Genomic DNA, 19,754 nt, shown 5'->3' with positions numbered 1-19,754 from the left:
AATCTTGTGTAGAACACAGAGTGCTGGAGTAACTCAGCGTTCAGGCAGCATCTGTGGAGAACATCTGTGGAGAAATAAGGGACCTGACTCGAAACTCCACCTATCCATGTTCTCCACAGATGCTCCAGCACTCTGTGCTCCACAGAATAAAAATATAAATGTGTATATTTCTCTTATTGGTAAAAATTGGCCATTTCTATTCTAACACTTAGACCAAGCACGTGTGATGAGCACGCCGTTAAATAAGAGTGTGGCCCAGCGGTAGAGTAGCTGCCTCACAGCGCCAGTGAGTACGGCAGCTGTCTGTACGGAGTTTGTACGTCCTCCTCGTGACCTGCGTGGGTTTTCTCTGAGATCTTCAGGCTATTAAACACTACAACCTCGTAAGCTATGAACTACAATACTATTATTATTATTGCTCTGTTTTTGTTTGTTCTTTTTTCCCCCTGAGTTTTTGTTATATTATTTATTATGTTTATATATTGTGTTGTGCTGCAGCGAGTAAGAAATTCATTGTTCTATCTAGGACACATGACAATAAAACACTCCTGACTCCTCCCACACTCCAGGTTTGTAGATCAATAGACAATAGACAATAGGTGCAGGAGTAGACCATTCGGCCCTTCGAGCCAGCACCGCCATTCAATGTGATCATGGCTGATCATCCACAATCAGTACCCCTTTCCTGCCTTCTCCCCATATCCCCTGACTACGCTATCTTTAAGAGCCCTATCCAGCTCTCTCATGAAAGTATCCAGAGAACCGGCCTCCACCGCCCTTTGAGGCAGAGAATTCCAGACTTACAACTCTCTGTGTGAAAAAGTGTTTCCTCGTCTCCATTCTACATGGTTTGGTATTAAGTGTCCCGTGATGTGTGTGTAGGATAGTGCTAGTGTACGGGGATCGATGGTCGGTGTGGACGCGATGGGCCGAAGGGCCAGCTGCCACGCTGTATCTCTAAACCAAAGAGAAATCTAAAGCACAGCTTTTGTTTCACCATGCATTTCTCCTTCCTGTATTATTCTGTTTTCCGTCTGTATGCTGGGCCTGATTTGTGCCGCCCGCACTGGGCAGTGGAGTGGCATCAACCTGGTCTAGGTGGCCAGAAGATGCCTCGGACTGCCTGAGGAACTTCCGCATCCCGCAGATCCTTCACGTTCCAGCTCCACCCCAGCAAACTGCACCTCACTTCTGTTTGTGTGGGAAGGAACTGCAAATGCTGGTTTACCAAAGATGGAAACAAAATCCCGGAGTAACTCAGTGGGACAGGCAGCATCTCTGGAGAGAAGGAATGGGTGATGTTTCACAGAGTGCTGGAGTAACTCAGCGGGTCAGGCAGCATCTGTGAAGAACATGGATAGGTGACGTTTCACAGAGTGCTGGAGTAACTCAGCGGGTCAGGCAGCATCTGTGGAGAACATGGATAGGTGACGTTTCACAGAGTGCTGGAGTAACTCAGCAGGACAGGCAGCATCTGTGGAGAACATGGATAGGTGACGTTTCACAGAGTGCTGGAGTAACTCAGCGGGACAGGCAGCATCTCTGGAGAGAAGCATTGGGTGACGTTTCGGGTCGAGATCCTTCTCCAGATCTGACGGTCTTCCGTATCCTGGCAAGCACTGCATGTGTGGGCAGTAATGTAAGGCAGACATTAACTCTGTTATTAAACTGACATTAAATGCAGATTCAGGTGGAAAAAAAGTGAATAACATTTATGGATATGGTGATCTCTTAAACAAAATTGCACTCTTTATTAAATAGCACCATTACTATAATTAAAAACTCAACAAATAGATGAAACAATGCGTCCACACAGTTTTGGGGAAAGTAGTTCATAGCTCTAAACTAATCCCCGTGTTCAGACAAGAGGCAGGTGTAGGATTGCACCTTTTTTTTGGCAGGTAGAGTCAATCACAGTAAGGGGATGTATACAAGAGTTTTTTTAACTGAGACATCCATTCTAAAACCAAGTCTTTCCAAGTCACGGCCCAGGTTCGATGTGAAGCTCTGATCTCACGGGCCCACGGACAAACACAAGCAAAATAAAACTCTCACAATAAAACACTAGTATAACATGCAAAATGGTAAGAATCTAAAGTGTAGAATGAATATAACTGCAGCCAGTTTCCACGGTTCATAAATGATATTTCACTGGTAGCGAAACGGTAAAATAAACTTCCCGCGCGTCCGAGCAGTGGACAGTCCAAGTGTCCAGTTACACCAGTCTTTGGCTCCACGCGGCCACTTCCCTCTCCCATGGAAGCGGCAATCCTGAAGGATTTTCTCGGGGGTCCTCATTACAAAGGGTCCAGTCGAGAAAGAAAATAACACTTTACTAAACATTTCTGTGCAAAACAAGTGCAAGAACTGCGTGTGTAAACGCAGTGTGCCTGCCATCTGCACTGTTCCATTCAGCGTAGAGCACATCATCTCCAATCTCAAGGCGCTGGCCACATGGTTTCTTGAGGGGTTGAGTAAAGATGTCAGTCAAAACCTGGGCTTGATTTGGATTGGCTTCCCTGTAAAAGAAAGATCATTTACTGATAGCAATAGAATATTTAGTTTAGAGATCCAGCGCATAACAGGCCCTTCGGCCCATCAAGTCTGCACCGACCAGCGATCCCCGCACACTAACACTATCCTACACACACTAGGGACATTTTACATTTACACCAAGCCAATTAACCTACAAACCTGCACGTCTTTGGAGTGTGGGAGGAAACCGAAGATCTCGGAGAAAACCCACGCAGGTCACGGGGAGAACGTGCAAACTCAGTACAGACAGCACCCATAGTCTCACCCCGGGTCTCTGATGCTGTAAGGCAGCAACTCTACTGCTGCACCACCTGCCACCCTTTATACATTAGGGGGAACTCAGTCCCCATTAGCACAAGTTATCCAGCATGCTGCACGGGTGGACATGCCAGGCGTGAGCATCCCTGCTGTGCCATGGCATAGCCTTGTATGGGAGTGCAGTGACCACCAGGTGAATATAACAGGTAACACGTTAGAATAATATAACTTAAACCACAAAAAGGTACTACCTGTCGCAATTGATGCATTGTGGTCATTTATTTTCAATTGAAACCAGCTATCCAAATTAATTTCCAAGTGCTTTTTGCTTATTCTTTTATATTCCTCCTTTTCACATGGTTGGATGATCTCCACATCAACGGTCTCCATGGCAAATGTGTTTCCAGTCAATCAGTGTTCTCTTGCCACTCAGCAAAAGTCAAATTCAATCCACAGCTTTGAAACGGAGTAACAAGTAACTGCAGATGTTGCCTGACCCGCTGAGTTACTCCAGCACTCTGTGAAACGTCACCTATCCATGTTCTCCACAGATGCTGCCTGACCCGCTGAGTTACTCCAGCACTCTGTGAAACGTCACCTATCCATGTTCTCCATAGATGCTGCTGCACCCGCTGAGTTACTCCAGCACTCTGTGAAACGTCACCTATCCATGTTCTCCACAGATGCTGCCTGACCCGCTGAGTTACTCTAGCACTCGGTGTTGTTTTTAAGTGCCATTGTCATTACAGAGGGCAATTAAACACTTTTGACTCTTGATATTTCATCTGAATTATGCACCAGTGACCAAGTCCCAGATTACGAAACATATTGAAAAGAGAAGTGGTCCGAACACACACCCTTGGAGAACGGCCATTGTATATGTGTCTCGTCAGAAAAACAAACCCTCCAATATTTTGTTTTCCGGCCCTGGCCAATTTTATATTGATACGGTGGCTATCCTCTTAATCCTATCAGCTTTAATTTTGCTAACACATCTCCCAACTGTGTCAAGTGCCTGATGGAAGTCCATATAGACAATACTGACTGCATTAACCTAATCAACCCCTTCCATTACTTACAAGCTCAATCGAATTAGTTAAACATGACGTGCCTTTCACATTTATGCTGACTTTCACTTATCTACACCTACTTTTCCAAATGACTAGAATGTTTGTCCTGGATATTGTCTCTCAAAAGTTCTTCACCACAAACCTCCTGCTGACTGGATTGGTGGAACTGGATTTATCCTCAGGTCGACCATTTGCCACCCTCCAGCCAATTGGCACTGCACCTGCTGAATGTGGGCGGCACGGTGGCACAGCGGGTAGAGTTGCCGCCTCACGGAGCCAAACACCTGGGTTCAATCCCGACTACGGCTCCCGTCTGTCTGTACGGAGTTTGTACGTTCTCCCCATGACCTGCGTGGGTTTTCTCCGGGTGCTCCGGTTTCCTCCCACACTCCAAAGACGTGCAGGTTAGTAGGTTAATTGGCTTGGGTAAAATTGTAAGCTGTCCCTAGTGCGTGTAGGATAGTGTCAGTGTGCGGGGATCGCTGGTCAGCGTGGACTCGGTGGGCCGCAGGGCCTGTTTCCACGCTGTATCTCTAAACTAAACACAAGCTTTTAAGGGTCCACTTACTATCTTAGGTGAAGGAGAGAGTGGCAGAGAGTCAGAATTACACAGTATTTCGGCCCATCACACCCATGCCAAACTTTCGGCCAATCTTCATCAATGCCATCTGCTTGCATGTGGGGCGTATCCTTCCTTGCCTGCCTAATATATTGCGCAAAACACAAAGTTCTGGAATAACTCAGCAGGTCAGTCAGCATCTGCGGAGGGAATGGATAGGCGATGTTTCAGGTCAGGTCCCTTCTTCAGACTGAATGCAGTCATAGAGTGATAGATACAGTGTGGAAATAGGCCCTTCAGCCCAACTTGCCCACACCGGCCAACATGCCCCATCAAAACTAGTCCCACCTGCCTGCGCTTGGTCCATATCCATCTAAACCTGTCCTATCTATGTACCTGTCCAACGTTGCGATTGTACCTGCCTCAACTACCTCCACCGGCAACTTGTTCCATAGAATTAGAATTAGATTCCTTTATTGTCATTCAGACCTTTCGGTCTGAACAAAATTACGTTGCCTGCAGTCATACACAGAACCAATAAAAACAAAACATACAATAAACACAAATTAACATCCACCACAGTGAGTTCACCAAGCACATCCTCACTGTGATGGAGGCAAAAGTCTTAGTCTCCGTCTCTTCCCTCCTTGTTCTCCCTCTGCACTGAGGCGATCGATCCAGGCCGGAGATGCCGCCCTCCAGTCCAGCGGACCTCCGTGGTGATGTCGCCGCCGCCGAAAGCCGGAACGCCGTCTCAGCTCCGGGCCACAGCATCAGCTCCGGGCAGCCGCCCCAGCTCCAGGCCGCCGCCCCAGCTCCGCGTCCCGCAGTCTCCGCTCCGGGCCGCTGCCCCAGCTAGAGGGTACACCCACCACCCTCTAGTGAAATAGTGCCCCACAGGTTCCTATTAAATCTTTCCCTCCTCACCTTAAACCCATGTCATCTGGTCCTTGATTCCACCACCTCTTCCTCCTGCACTCCAAGGAATACAGCCCTAGCCTGCTCAACCTCTCTCTATACCTCTCCAGTCCTGGCAACATCCTCATGAATCTTCCCTGCATCCTTTGCAGCTTCACAACATCTTTCCTATAACAGGGTGACCAAACCTGAACACACTACTCCACACACACAACATCTTTCCTATAACAGGGTGACCAAACCTGAACACACTACTCCAAATAGCCTCACTGTTGTCTTGTACAACTGCAACATGACCTATACTCAATACTCTGATAGATAAAGCCCATGGTGCCAAAATCTTTCTCAGTTTTAGTTTAGTTTTAATTTTAGAGAAACAGCATGGAAACAGGCCCTTCAGCCCGCAGAATCCATGCCAACCAGCGACCACCCACACATTAGTTCCATCCTACACACCAGGGACAATTTTACTTCGGAGTCACTCGTGGGAGTGGCGGCGCCTAATGGCAGCGGCTCGACTACAGTCATCTGTCTTTTTTTATTTTTGTCTTGTTAAATGTATGTCTTGAGTTAGTTTTTATTATTTTTTTTAGCTGTGTATATGTGGGGGGTGGTGGGGGTGCTGTGGGGGAAACCGTTTTAAATCTCTTCCCTGTGCGGGGACCCGACTATTCCCTGTCGGGTCTCGGATGTCGTTGGGCCTAACATCGTGGAGCCGGCGGCGACCTCCGGCCGGGACTAACCTGGGGGCTCCAGTTGCAGAGCCTGCGGAACTGAGATCGCGGAGCTGGCCAACTATTCTAAGAACCCGTCCAGCACGCATGCGCGACGTCAGCCATCACTTCCTATGTTCGTTCCGTAGATGGGGTGGAAATGACCACGAATCAGCAGGATACATTAGCACTGCTGTGTAACACCCAATTCGAGATCAACAACCTCTGTAAGGAGATAATAAGACCTGCCCTCAACCCGAAATTCGCAGGGTTGTGCAAAACACCGGCCTCAGAGCCACAAATCCTGCTCTTCGGCAAGGACCTCTCCAAAAATGTGAAGGACCCGGAAGTGGAGTTCAAAACATTTGGCCTCATGAGGGCAGGCCCCGGGACGAGCAAAGCCACAAAACCCAAGCGGCAGTACCCCACCGCGTCCACCATATCAACCTCATGGGACTGGTGAAAGCTCGGGGTCCGCACATTACTCCCGAAAGCTTTTTTTAGGCCAGGGCCCATGAAAAATGCTCCACCCCCAACCAGCAGCACATCAGACAACACATCGTCTGACGAAGAAGCAGAAGAAACACCCATAACCATGGAGGTAGGTGGGTCTGGTTCCTACCAGCATATAAAACGTGGGGGTTCTATACTAACAGAGGGGAGATTATACCTGTTTGTGGAAGCATGGAGATCTATCACGAATGATAAATATATACTCAATAGCATTCGTGGATACAAAATAGAATTTGTTCAAGAAAACATGCCACCAGTTCAGCATACACCCCAAAGGGTCTTTTCCCTCTCAGTTAAAGAAAAACTAGAGGGCCAAGCAGAACTGGTGAGACTACTCACAAAGGGTATCATTGAAAAAACCAAACATGAACCCTTGGAATTTGTCTCAAATATATTCACTAAAACTAAAAAAGATGGTGGACGTCGCATCATCATTGACTTAATTTCACTAAATATGTTTGTTAAGAATATACATTTCAAAATGGAAACGTTTGTAACTGCCAAACAACTGATTTCCAAAGGATACTTCATGGCAAGCATCGACCTTAAAGATGCTTACTATTCAGTGCCCATTCAAAAGGATCATCGCAGATGCCTGAAATTTACCTGGATGGGGCAACTATGGCAGTTTAAAGCGTTGCCTAATGGGTTAACATCAGCCCCAAGATTGTTCACCAAGATATTAAAACCAGCCTTGGCAATATTAAGAAAACAGAAACATATTGTCATGGCATATCTTGATATCTTAATAGTAGGCAAAAACATGGAATTGGCTATATCAGCTGTGTCAGTTACCAAACAATTGTTTGAAACCTTGGGATTTGTCTTACATCCAGATAAATAAGTTGACGCCATCCACATGGCCGTCCGAAGGGGGGGTGCGGAGGGTGCGAACGCACCCCCCTTATTTGGCCAAAAGACAAAGCAGCAGAATTAGCACAAACATGTAACAATTTAATGGTCAATGATCGACCAACGACAAGTGGCAAGAGTAATTGGTTAAATGGTAGCAGCATTTCCTGCTACACAATTTGGACCTCTGCACTATCAAAACTTACAAAGAGCAAAAGTGTAGGCGTTAAAATGACATGCAGGTCACTTTGACCGAGTCATGAAATTACCCATTGAAGCAATATCAGAGTTACAGTGGTGGATAGGGAACATTTGGCATAGTTCCAGCCCTATCATCATCATTAACCCTATGTTAATTATTCAAACAGATGCCAGTGCTCAAGGCTGGGGAGCAACTAATACTATATCCAGCACAGGTGGTAGATGGACTAATCTAGAGTCATCTTTACTACAAACACTGGGCATAAATTATCTGGAAATGTTGGGTGCATTTTATGGCTTAAAAGCATATTCAACAAATATGTATCACTTGCATGTTCGTTTACAAATAGATAATACCACGGTGGTGGCCTATATTAACCATATGGGCGGTATAAAATCGATATCATGTGACAAATTGGTCAACACAATCTGGCAATGGTGTGTCGACAGACATATTTGGCTATCAGCAACTTACCTACCAGGTAAGCTAAATAGAGTGGCAGACACCAGGTCACGCAAATTCAATGATAACACCGAATGGATGTTAAATCCCAAAGTATTTGCTAATATTACAAAGCAATATGGCACGCCAGATATCGATCTATTTGCATCCAGACTAAATCACCAGGTTCCAATGTATGTCGCTTGGGAACCAGACCCTGAGGCAGCAGTGGTAGATGCGTTCGCGCTGGACTGGGGAAAATTCTTCTTTTATGCTTTTCCTCCCTTCTGCCTCATCAGTCGGGTACTACGCAAAATACAGATGGACTCTGCTTCAGGTATTTTGATAGTACCCGACTGGCCTACACAGCCATGGTTCCCAGTGGTCCTCGACATGGTCGTCGAGACCCCAATGACTTTTCCCAGTAGCCCAGACTTGTTAACTCACCCAGTATCAGGCATATGCCTCCCATGCCACGATAAAATTAAACTCCTGGGTTGCAGATTTTGAAAAGGCCTCTGCTGGGATTGTCAGAAAACACTATCAACACGATGACAGCATCCCATCGCATATCCACAAGGAAACAATACTTGTCAAACATCAAGAAGTGGGAAAGATACTGTTCGAACACAGGAACCACATATTCAACTACAACTGTAACCAATGTGCTGGAGTTCCTGGCAGGCCTTCACCACAATGAAGGACCCAGCTACAGCGCCATTAATACAGCCAGAAGTGCTCTGTCAGCCTATTTAATTCAGGCACCAGGACAACAGGCCATGGGGTCCCACCCGCTGGTGATCAAGCTCATGAGAGGCATATTTAACTCTAATCCCCCCCAGACCTAGGTACACCCAAATCTGGGATGTCAGTGTGGTCCTGACATACCTTAGGGGATGGTCACCAGCCAGGTCCCTCACCCTGGAACTATTAACTCTGAAGACGGTCATGCTAATGGCACTTGTCTCAGCACAAAGAGTCCAGTCACTTGATCTATTACGATTGGACAACATGGTTGTAACACCAGACCGTGTCTCATTTACAATCCAGGGGCTGGTCAAACAGAGCAGGCCAGGAACATCAAGCCCAGTCATGGAATTCCGGGCTTACCCACCTGAACCACGGTTATGTGTCATGACCCACTTATTGAACTATATTGACACAACAAGAATTCCCCGAGGGAGAGAAAAAGCCTTATGGGTCAGCCACAAGAAACCTCTTGGTCGGGTGACGAGCCAAACTATTTCAAGATGGCTCAAGCAGGTGCTGAAAGCCGCTGGTGTAAATACTAACGTGTATAAATCTCACTCCACCAGGGCAGCATCCACGTCGGCGGATAAGAGAATGGACGTACCTATGGACCACATCCTGGCTACAGCGGGGTGGTCTTGGGGAAAAACGTTTCAAACTTTTTATAATAAGCCGTTGGCAGAACCTGCATCATTTGCAGAAAAAATATTAGAATCTGCAAATATATAATTTAAGCCCGGGGGAGCAATTTGTTTTTGTTATTGTTTAATAAACACCATTATTGTTTTTACAGATTCATGGTTGATTACGATAACATACTTCCTCCCTCGAATGACTTCAGCAGCGAGAGAAGTATGAACTGTTACACGGTTTGAAATCACAGAGCTTTAAAATCTTCACGTAGTCACTCACGTGACTCCGAAGTAAAATAGTAAGATTAAACGAGAACTTACCAGTTCGAAGTTTGATCTGTATTTTATGAGGAGTTACGATGAGGGATTACGTGCCCTCCGCTCCCACCCTCAATTATAGAGGTCAACTGGTATTTAAGTTCTCCTTTTCTTTACTATGTTTATTTCAATTATTGTGTCTTTCTGTGATTCCACACCGCTGCTTTGAAGTATGTTGCGCATGCGTGCTGGACGGGTTCTTCACGTAATCCCTCATCGTAACTCCTCATAAAATACAGATCAAACGTCGAACTGATAAGTTCTCGTTTCATCTTACTATTTTAGAGACCAATTAATCTACAAACCTGTATGTCTTTGGAGTGTGGGAGGAAACCGGAGTACCCGGAGAAAACCCACGCAGGTCATGGGGAGAAGGTGCAAACTCCATACAGACAGCACCCGTAGTCAGGATCGAACCTGATCCCTGGCGCTGTGAGGCAGCAGCTCTACCGCTGCGCCACCGTGCCAGCGTATGTGCGCCACTCTTGACCAACCTGTCAACCTGTGATAGACACAAAATGCTGGAGGAACTCAGCGGGATGCAGAGAGTGGTGAGTCTGTGGAATTCTCTGCCTCAGAGGGCGGTGGAGGCCGGTTCTCTGGATACTTTCAAGAGAGAGCTAGATAGGGTTCTTAAAGATAGCAGAGTCAGGGGATATGGGGAGAAGGCAGGAACGGGGTACTCACTGTGGATGATCAGCCATGATCACAGTGAATGGCGGTGCTGGCTCGAAGGGCCGAATGGCCTACTCCTGCACCTATCGTCTATTGACAAGCTCTGGTTACCTGTGACGCCACTTTCAAGGAATTTACTCGTGTATTTTCTAGACAGTGGCATCTTGATTGGCATGGAGATTGTGGGTGAAGGGCCTGTTCCGATGCTGTTCTTTGTTCTGTGTCCTTGATAGGTTGGTGAAAGCATGTATGGCCCTTACAGTTCACATCTCCTCATTCCTGCAGCACTGCTGAGGCTAGTATGAACATTTGGAACATCAGACCTGTTCAACGCTGGGATTACTGATTAAAGTGTTACAAATTGCAATGTTTCGGCCCGCCAAGTCCATGCCGACCAGCGATCACTCTAGTTCACATTGTTATCCCACTTTCTCATCCACTCCCTACACGCTACAGGTAATTAACCTTCAAACCCGCACGCCTTTGGGATGCAGAGGGAAACCGGAGCACTCGCAGAAACTCCATGCGTGCAAACTCCACACAGAGGTCAGGATCAAACTCGGGTCTCTGGTGCTGTGAGGCAGCAACTTTAGTTAAAAGACTGTATTTTGATGAATGTGTTTATAGATGGAGTTATCCTTAACAAATGTTGACAGCTCTCACAGGTGAATAAGACCAAAGAACATGAGATTTACTGCAGATTTAAAACAAAGGCTGGGTTTAAAAATGACACTTTACCTCAGTGTTCACACAAATGTCCCCATAGTTGAAGGCACCAATTCAAGACTTGTAAAGGTGACTTTATGTTCTACACGTCCCTTGTAGAGTGAAACTAACCAGACATTAAACTTACCATCAAAAGATGCATCAAACTAAACTCACTAAAATGGACACACAGTCGAACTGCAGATGCTGGAATCTGGAAAACACAAAGTGCTGGAGGAACTCAGTGAGCCAGGCAGCATCTGTGGAGGGAATGGACAGCCTGAAGACCTTCCCCTAGAATCTTGTGTTAAAGTTTTATAGTGTTCAGTACACCTGTCCCAAAGGTAAAGCGGACGTCTCATAAAGACTCCCTCTGGAAGGCGACTCCGGACTGTCAAAGCTGCCACAGACAGACATAAAAACAGCTTTCTTTTCCACAAGTAGTAGCTCTACTCAATAACCAAAAATCTGTAGCCTCCTTTTGCTCTGGTATTTTATTTCATTCACATGTTTAATCAATAATGTTTTACTATGAATGTTTAATGTTTTATGTGTCATTCCTAACTGTCACTATGTCATGTTGTCACTTGCGGGCAGAGCACCAAGGCAAATTCCTTGTATGTGAATACTTGGCCAATAAACTTATTCATTCAAGATGTTATTAGCAGCGACTTGGCAAGTTAATGAGGTGTTTAAAATGGTTAAAGAACGGCAGAGATTCAAGATGATGCTTGTTCTTGTTCTCTGGGTAATCACGGAGGCTGTAAATGTCCAACTCAGGCACATCCCCAGGATCAATAAAGCAGATAAAAGGTGGATAAACCACCCTGACCCATATTTATAATATTTCCACCGTACACACTGCCAGTATATCTTCTCAGGAAAGACGATTTCTGATGAGTAAAATTGGAGTAGGGAGGCTGAGGAGCAGAGTTATGAAGCAAATTGATTTATCTTCAATGGAAGCCGCAGTCAGCAGCAACACAATTTCTTAATGTGCACACCGTACGATCAATTACTCAGCTTTAATAACAGTGGCATTAAAGCAGCAGTCATTTTATTAGGCTGTTTGTGTCCAGCTTTGCCAATCAACTGCGACTGTAATTAAGGCCCCCTTCACAAACTGCTGCATTTTGCACATTTTTAACGACCCAGAGGCTTCAGATTGTGCTGGGACCGAGCCTCACACTCAACGCACACACGGATTGTGGACAGGCGCTAATGTTTCATTAACCTTCTCCCATCTCACCATGTCTTCCTCAGCCACAGTAGACACACAGCACACAAACAGGCCATTCGGCCCAACTTATCCATGCCGACCAACATGCCTCATTTACACTTGTCCTACCTGCCTGCATTTGGCCCATATCCCTCTAAATCTGTCCCATCCGTGTACCTGTCCAAGTGCCTTTGAAAAGTTGTTCTAGTACCTGCCTCAGGTATTCAATGATACTGTATTGATCAACAGCAATAAAAGTTTCCAAAAGTGATGGTAAGACTGCAGGAAAGACTAGGTACTGAGAGCTCTCTTATACCTGCATTAAGGAGGCATTTAAACACACCTGAGCAACTACAAACGCCTGTGAAGCCATGTGTCCCAAACATTATGGTGCCCTGAAATGGGGAGGACTATGTATAAACACAGCTGTAATTTCTACATGGTGAAACCAAAATGTATAAAAATACCCTTTCGTAACACCTGACAATGTGCACTTTAACCACATGTGATTTTTTCTATTACAAATCTCAAATTGTGGAGTACAGAGGCAAATAAATAAATTATGGTTCTTTGTCCCAGACAGGCTTGATGGGCCAAATGGCCTGTTCCTATCACATGAATCTGTGAGACCAGGCGTTTAAAGGAGGGTCCCAACCTGAGGAATTGTCTTTCTATTCCCTGCACAGTTGCTGCCTGACTCCAGCAATGGTGATGGCCCTTCAGTTACAGTGTACAACAGGAGATGAATCATGGAACATCAAGGATGAATGGTTCAATAGGCTGAGATGATGAATAAATGTATAAAGACACAGAATCAGGCCCTTCTGTACACAATGTCCGTGCAGAACTTGATGCCAAGTTACAGCTCCATCCAAGACCACAAGAAATTGCAGAGTTGTGGACTCAGCCCAGACCATCACACATACCAACCTCCCTTCCATTGACTCCATCTACACCTCACACTGCCTCGGCAAGGCCAGCAGCATCATCAAGGACCAGTCGCACCCTGGCCACTCCCTCTTCTCCCCTCTCCCATCAGGCAAGAGGTACAGAAGTTTGAGAACACATGCCTCCAGATTCAGGGTCGACAAAAATGCTAGAGAAACTCAGCGGGGGAGGCACCATCAATGGAGAGAAAGAATAGGCGACATTTCGGGTCGAGACCCTCCAGATTCAGGGACAGTTTCTTGACAGCTGTAATCAGGGAACTGAATGGTCCTGTCATCAGCTGGGGTGCTATCCTGACCTCCCATCTACCTTAATGAAAACCTTTGAACTCCCTCTAATCGACCTTCAATGTTATATCTTTGCACTAAATGCTGTGCCTTTACCCTGTGTCTGTGCACTGCGGACGTTTTGATTGTAATCGTGTAGTCTTTTCTTTGACTGGATCGCACACAAAAAGCTTTTCACTTCGCCTCAGTACACATGCCAATCATAAACTAACCTCCCGCATGTGACCCGAGAATCAAGAGTCAAGAATGTTTACGTGATATATCTTCTAACGACACAACAATGAAATTCTTACTTGCAGGCTTGTAAACACAATACACAGATACTATATAATAACCCCCCCCCAAAAAAATGCACAATACTAGTGAAAAAAACAAAGTCTTTAGGGGAACCAAAGACAGCCCATAATAGTTCATAGATGAGCTTAGTGTTGTGCATTGTTCCAGAGCCTGATGGTTGTTGGGATGAAGCTATCCTTCAACCTGGAGGTCAAGGTTTTATATCCCTCCTTAATGTTGGCTTCTAATATTTTCACTGCGTGAGATGTGAAGGTAAATGGCCGATTCATGTTAGTGGAGACAACCCGGGAACCACTGTGCTGCCTCACACGGCAGGCAAGATCAAACACTGCACCTATGCAGCCGCTTTAGGTCATCGTAAAGGGAGACGAGGTGGAAGGAAAAACGGAAATTAGAGCAATTCCCTCTGTCACAGTCCGAACCATGAAAATGGTTGCTGGTGAAGAACTGGATATCTGTGGTACTCATCGCCACAGGCAGCTGAGAGGCCAAGTCATTGGGTATTTTTAAAGCAGAGATTGACAAGTTCTGCATTAGTAAGGGTGTTGAAGGTTACAGGGAGAATGTAGGAGAATGGGGCTGGAAGGGAAAGATAGATCAGCCATGATCAAATGGCAGACTAGACTCAATGGGCTGAATGGCCTAATTCTGCTAACATGACGTATGAACATGAATTAACCCAAGGGGCAAATCCAACAATTATTTGGGTTTTAAGATTAAATACTCCATGGTGTAGAATGCTCTGGAGTTCTAAACTCCTGGAGTTTAGGAGGATGAGGGGATATCTCACTGAAACATACAGAATAGTGAAAGGCTTGGATAGAGTGGATGTGGAGAGGATGTTTCCACTAGTGGGAGAGTCCAGGACTAGAGGTCACAGCCTCAGAATTAAAGGATGTTCTTTTCGGAAGGAGATGAGGAGGAATTTCTTCTGGCTTTACCTTGCACCAAACATTATTTCCTTATCATGTATCTATCTGTACACTGTGAATGGCACAACTGTAATCATGTATTGTCTTTCTGCTGACTGGATAGCACGCAACAAATGGCAGTAAAGTGACAATAAACTGAACTAAATTCTAATAAAAATTCTATATATATGAAAGTCTAGTATTTAGGATGAGAGGGCCTCAGAATAAAAGGATGCATCTTTAGAAAGGAGATGAGCAGGAATTTATAGTCAGAGGGTGGTGAATTAAGGAATTCTTTGCCACAGAAGGCTGTGGAGGCCAAGTCAGTGGATATTGTTAAGGCAGAGATAGATAGATTCTTGATTAGTGCGGGTGTCAGGGGTTGCGAGAAGAAGGCAGGAGAATGGGGTTTGGAGGGAGAGATAGATCAGCCAGGGTTGAATGGCAGAGTAGATGGGCCAAATGGCCTAATTCTACTCCTATCGCTTATGGCCAGTTCTATAAGCAAGCTCTTTGACCCAACCAGTCCATGCCAACCACAATGTCACTTCTAATGGGGATGGACTAGAACGATGGGTTAGTCTTTGGCAGTTTGCGATTAGGTTTGCTCCTATTTGTGGTAACAAGGATAGAATGATCCAGATACAGTGGGTAGGGAGACACAAAGCAAGAGAAGGAGAAGGAAAAAGCTGTAGGACAAATTGACAAAGATTCAAATGGTGAATGAACAGCACGTCCATCATAGCATCTTCATCAGATGTAAAATGAAATTAAAAAGTGATACAGAGCGCTGGAGTAACTCAGCGGGTCAGGCAGCATCTGTGGAGAACATGGATAGGTAATGTTTTGGATCAGGACCCTTCTTCAGACAGATTCAGAAGGTCCCAACCCAACACCTCACTGTGTTTCTATGCTGCATGTCTCTACATTTCTAACTTGCCAGGATTTCGATCAATATCATCTTTCAATCGACAGTTCTCCCTCATTTGTGTCCAAGAGCAGCTACATTTTTAAAGTGAAAAATTCTATTTTCCTATTTATTTTCACACTTAAGAGTCTTAGTGTGGAAACAGGCCCTTCGGCCCAACTTGCCTGCACCGACCAACATGTCCCATCTACATTAGTTCCACTGCTTTTGGCCCATATCCCTCTATACCTGTCCTGTACATGTACCTGTTTAATTACTTCTTAAAGGTTGCGATAGTCCCTGCGTCAACTACCTCCTTTGGCACCTCGTTCCGTACACCCACCACCATTTACGTGAAAATGTGATCCCCTCAGATTCCTAATACGTCTTTTCCCCTTCACCTTACGCTTAAGATTCTCGAATCCCCTACTCTGGGCAAGAGACTCTGTGCGTCTACCCGATCTATTCCCCTCATGATTTTACACACCTTTGACAGTGTATTAAAACACTCTGACAGCCACTGGGCGACATTATCTAAAGAAGTGTAAACATGAAGGGCCAGAATTAGTTTAAATGACATATTTGCTGAAGCATGCTAGGCTAACGATTAGGTCTGTGATGATGATAATTCAACTCCTTTGGACTGCTGTGCTGAATATTTTACAGAATGCTAAAAAGTCTTGTTTAGAAAGTGAGGCAAAGTTTGCTGCAAAATGAGGCAGGCAAGAACTATAAAGTGCTGATAAAAGGAAAGTTTAACTACGGCAGGCTTAAAGAGGAATTACCAAAGGTAACGGATGGGGCAAAGAGACGGTGAGATCATGTCAATACACCATACATTGATACGTAGAACAGTACAGCACAGGAACAGGCCCTTCGGCCCACAATGTCCGTGCTGAACCTGATGCCAAGATCAACTAATCTCCTCTACCTACACGTGATCCATATCCCTCCATTCCCTGCACGAGATAATCCAAGTAAGAACTGACAAAGGTAATAAAAGGGACAATTTTTACAGAAGCCAATTAACCTACAAACCTGCACGTCTTTGGAGTGTGGGAGGAAACCGGAGCACCCGGAGAAAACCCACGCAGGTCACGGGGAGAACGTGAAAACTCCGTACAGACAGCACCCGTAGTCAGGATTCGACAATAGGCAATAGACAATAGACGCAGGACTAGGCCATTCGGTCCTTCAAGCCAGCATCGTCATTGTCATGTGTCCCATGTGATCATGGCTGATCATCCACAATCAGTACCCCGTTCCTGCCTTCTCCCCATATCCCCTGACTCCACTATCTTTAAGAGCCCTATCTAACTCTCTCTTGAAAGTATCCAGAGAACCCCGGGTCTCTGGTGCTGTGAGGCAGCAGCTCTACCCCAGAATTGCCCCTAGTGTATAGTATATAACTAGCGGGCCAAAGGGCCTGATTCCATGCTGTGCTCTAAACTGAGGCTTTAGGAGAGAATGGGGTTAACACAAACACTTTGTTGGGATATATTACAATTCATTGATCATAAACCTTGCGGTAAAATGCTTCCTTGTCTGACATGGGCGCGACGTGGTACCATCCAAAAGCTGTCAAATACTCGAGGAAAGTCTATTTTATCCCCTGCACCATCTTATTACCTTTGCTTCAGTGATATGTCAAACAAATGTGATCAGCCGTTAAGTGTGCGCAGTGATGCTGTTAAAAGCCCATAGTGAACTCTTCCCATTATGATTATGACCAGATGACAATAAAATGGCATGTGATGGCAACTCAACAGCCTGCTGAGACAATACTTGTTTATAAACTCTCAAAGTGGCATATCACTGGGAAATGTTTACAGTACGAATCACTCACAACTCCAACAATCCATCCCTGATCTCTATCTCGCTCTCTCTCTCTCTCTCTCCGTCTCTGTCTGTCTCTCTCTCTCTGTCTCTTTCTCTGTCTGCCTGTCTCTGTCTGCCTGTCTCTGTCTCTCTCTGTCTGTCTGTCTGTCTCTCTCTCTGTCTGTCTCTCTCTCTCTCTCTCTCTCTCACCCCCTCTCTCTCTAGTTACTGCAAGGATGACTGCAGCCATTTACTTCTCAATAAATGGGCAATTGGGAAACAGAAGCCTCTGCTCACTCCCCGAGGCTTTGCTGCCCTTGTGTGAACAAACTACATGACAAATAACTGAATTACTGCATGCATAAGACCAGCAGGTAGTGCAGTCAACTTGAAATTATCAGTGGGCGCGGGTCGGACACGGAACTCATTGAGGTGGGGACGGAGGGGAACAAAGGTGAGGCCTCTGCTGAGGGCAGAAAGTTTGGTATCGGAAAGGGGAAGGTCAGAGGGGATGGTGAACACAAGACAAGGGTGGGGTACGTTTGAAATTATCACTAGCTCAGTGTCACCCCAGTTTAAGGGCGGCACAGTGGCGCAGCGGTAGAGTTGCAGCCTCACAGCGCCAGAGACACGGGGTTTATCCTGACTATGGGTGCTGTCTGTACGGAGTTTGCACGTTCTCCCTGTGATCTGCATGGGTTTTCTCCGGGTGCTCCAGTTTCCTCCTACACTCTGACGATTTGTAGGTTTGTAGGTGAATTGGCTTCTGTAAAATTGTCCCTACTGTGCAGAATAGAACTGGTGTACGGGGAGATCGCTTGTCAGCGCAGACTCGGAGGGCTGAAGGGCCTGTAACAAAGCTCAGTGTTACAATAAATATAGAACGGTACAGCACAGGAACAGGCCATTCAGCCCACAATGTCTGTGCTGAACATGATGCCAAGTTAAAGTCATCGCCTCTACCTGCACGTGATCCATATCCCTACGTAAGTCTGGTATGTTGTTTGCAAACTATATCGGAGGGTGAAATCTGAAATTGTCTCTGAAATGGCAAACCGCTTCTGCTCAATGACCGAGTAGTGACATAAACTCCCATAAACAAACAGCAGCCCCAGGAGGAACAAGGAACTGTAGATGCTGGTTCACACAAAAGCAGGCAAAGAAGATTTACAAAGATGTTGCCGAGAATCAAAGGCCTAGGCTATAGGGAGAGATTGGGCAGGTTGCGACTTTATTCCTTGAACTGCAGGAGGGTGAGGGGTGTAAGTCAAGTGAATACACAATCGTTTTCTTAGCGAAGGGGAATACAAGCTAGAGGGCATAGATTTAATGTGTGTGGAGAAAGATTTAACATGGATCTAGTTGGCAACTTCACATGGTGGGTATATGGAAATACCAAGCAAAGTGTTTGAGGCAGGTACAATATCGACATATACAAGATATTTAGACAGGTACATTGATAGGAAGTATTTAGAGAGATATGTACCTAATACTGGCAAATGGGGCTAGAATAGATGGGGTACCTTGGTCGGCATGGACCAGATGGGCTGAAGGGTCCGTTTCTGTGATGGATCACTCTATGACTCTACTGGATTCAATTCCATCTGATACTTTTCTATTCAAGTCACAACCATTTAAATCCTCCAAGTGATGAAATGTTTTCTGCCACATGGTACATCTCTGGAAAACATGGTGGTAGAAGGATCCCGAACCGAAACTTCACCTCTCCACCTATTCAGATGGGGTTCTGATCTGAAACGTCACCTATCCGTGTTTTCCACAGATGCTGCCTGACCCGCTGAGTTACTCCAGTACTCTGTGAAACGTCACCTATCCATGTTCTCCACAGATGCTGCCTGACCCGCTGAGTTACTCCAGCACTCTGTGAAACATCACCTATCCATGTTCTCCACAGATGCTGCCTGACCCGCTGAGTTATTCCAGCACTCTGTGAAACGTCACCTATCCATGTTCTCCACAGATGCTGCCTGACCCGCTGAGTTATTCCAGCACTCTGTGAAACGTCACCTATCCATGTTCTCCACAGATGCTGCCTGACCCGCTGAGTTACTCCAGCATTTGAAGCCTTAGTGTTGGGTTGGATTCAAGTTGGAAGGACAAAGGCAAGTGTGACACCAAATCCATGAACATGTTTCCATGTATCTTGGTAGACATGACAACAATACACCAATATCCAATCCTCTTCTTGCGTTTGAGGTTGCAGAA

General features: G+C 45.7%; 1 protein-coding gene across 1 annotated transcript in view; it reads right to left on the bottom strand.

Annotated features, from left to right (window-relative positions):
• Positions 1–1,723: 1,723 nt before the first annotated feature.
• Positions 1,724–19,754, bottom strand: part of zc3h3 (zinc finger CCCH-type containing 3) — a 178,997-nt gene continuing 160,966 nt past the window's right edge. Inside the window, exon 13 of the mRNA XM_033020431.1 lies at positions 1,724–2,519. Within this exon, the coding sequence (XP_032876322.1) occupies positions 2,488–2,519 (32 nt within the window). The 3' untranslated portion in view covers positions 1,724–2,487. The remainder of the gene's footprint in view (positions 2,520–19,754) is intronic.

This window comes from Amblyraja radiata, chromosome 4, assembly GCF_010909765.2.
Source record: "Amblyraja radiata isolate CabotCenter1 chromosome 4, sAmbRad1.1.pri, whole genome shotgun sequence".
Lineage (NCBI taxonomy): Eukaryota > Metazoa > Chordata > Chondrichthyes > Rajiformes > Rajidae > Amblyraja > Amblyraja radiata.
The sequence above is the reverse complement of the archived record's forward strand: the minus strand, read 5'-3'. Positions and strand labels throughout refer to the sequence as shown.